This window comes from Papilio xuthus, unplaced genomic scaffold (genome assembly GCF_000836235.2).
Source record: "Papilio xuthus unplaced genomic scaffold, Pxut_1.1 DF829188.1, whole genome shotgun sequence".
NCBI lineage: Eukaryota > Metazoa > Arthropoda > Insecta > Lepidoptera > Papilionidae > Papilio > Papilio xuthus.
Window position 1 is genome coordinate 1 of NW_013529461.1, and position 841 is coordinate 841.

The 841-nt window shown below is 59.0% G+C and overlaps 1 protein-coding gene across 1 annotated transcript; it reads left to right on the forward strand.

Annotated features, from left to right (window-relative positions):
* Nucleotides 1–5: 5 nt before the first annotated feature.
* LOC106119587 (protein distal antenna-like) lies at nt 6–836 on the forward strand (the record flags this gene model as incomplete). Its single annotated transcript, XM_013314632.1, has 1 exon — nt 6–836. A coding segment is annotated over one exon (831 nt), but the record flags the coding sequence as incomplete, so codon positions are not given.
* Between the last annotated feature and the right edge of the window lie 5 nt (nt 837–841).

Below are 841 nucleotides of genomic sequence, written 5' to 3' on the forward strand. Positions count from 1 at the left end.
CCAGCCGCGCGCTTCGCTCCGTGCGTTCCCCCAAGCCAGCACACAACGGACTAAACCTCAGCGAAAGCAAACATCGGAGCAAGTCCCACCACTCGCACTCCTCTGATCCTTATCGTCACAGCGGTTCTAAATCACATCATAGCAGTTCCCAGAGTGCGACCCAGCCAGTAGACGACACGCTCTGGTACTGGCTGAAGACCCAACAGGCTATGCTCGACTTGACAGCGCAGACGACCACCGCCCACCCGCTGCACCTCGGCAAATCTAGCGAGCCCAGTCTACCGCCAAAGCCGGTCGCGCCGGCTCCTCCTCTAAATTCGCACTTAGATTACAATAGAAACTCTTGGCTGTGGCAATATTACAAACAGTTTGGGGGCGCGATGCCCCTGCCGGAGGATAAACTGAAATCGGCATCGCAGGTCCCGAAAGACAAAGCGGCGGAGAACATTCTTTATTCGCAATTGACAAGAGGCAAACCGGAGGAGGAACACGCCGCGACTGCGATACCGATCCCTGTGCCACCGCAGCCCGCCGCCACCGGGGAGGTGCGCGAGTCAGCCGCGCCCGAGCCTCGCGTGCCCGAACCCGTACCCAGCCCCGACGTCGGAACAGAGAACAAGGAGCCCAATCACGAGAAAAATGTGGACACCAGCAGAAGTCAAAACAAGGCTCGGAATGTCCTGGACAACTTGCTTTTCAATAATACCAATCAAACGTGCGGAGAGGAGGCGAAGTCGAACGAGGTCACGAACGGAGAGTGGGAGAGTGGCGCGGCGGAGGCGCTGGAGCACGGGGAGAAGTTCTTGAGGTGGCTGGAGGCGAGCGGCGACCCCAGCGTGAC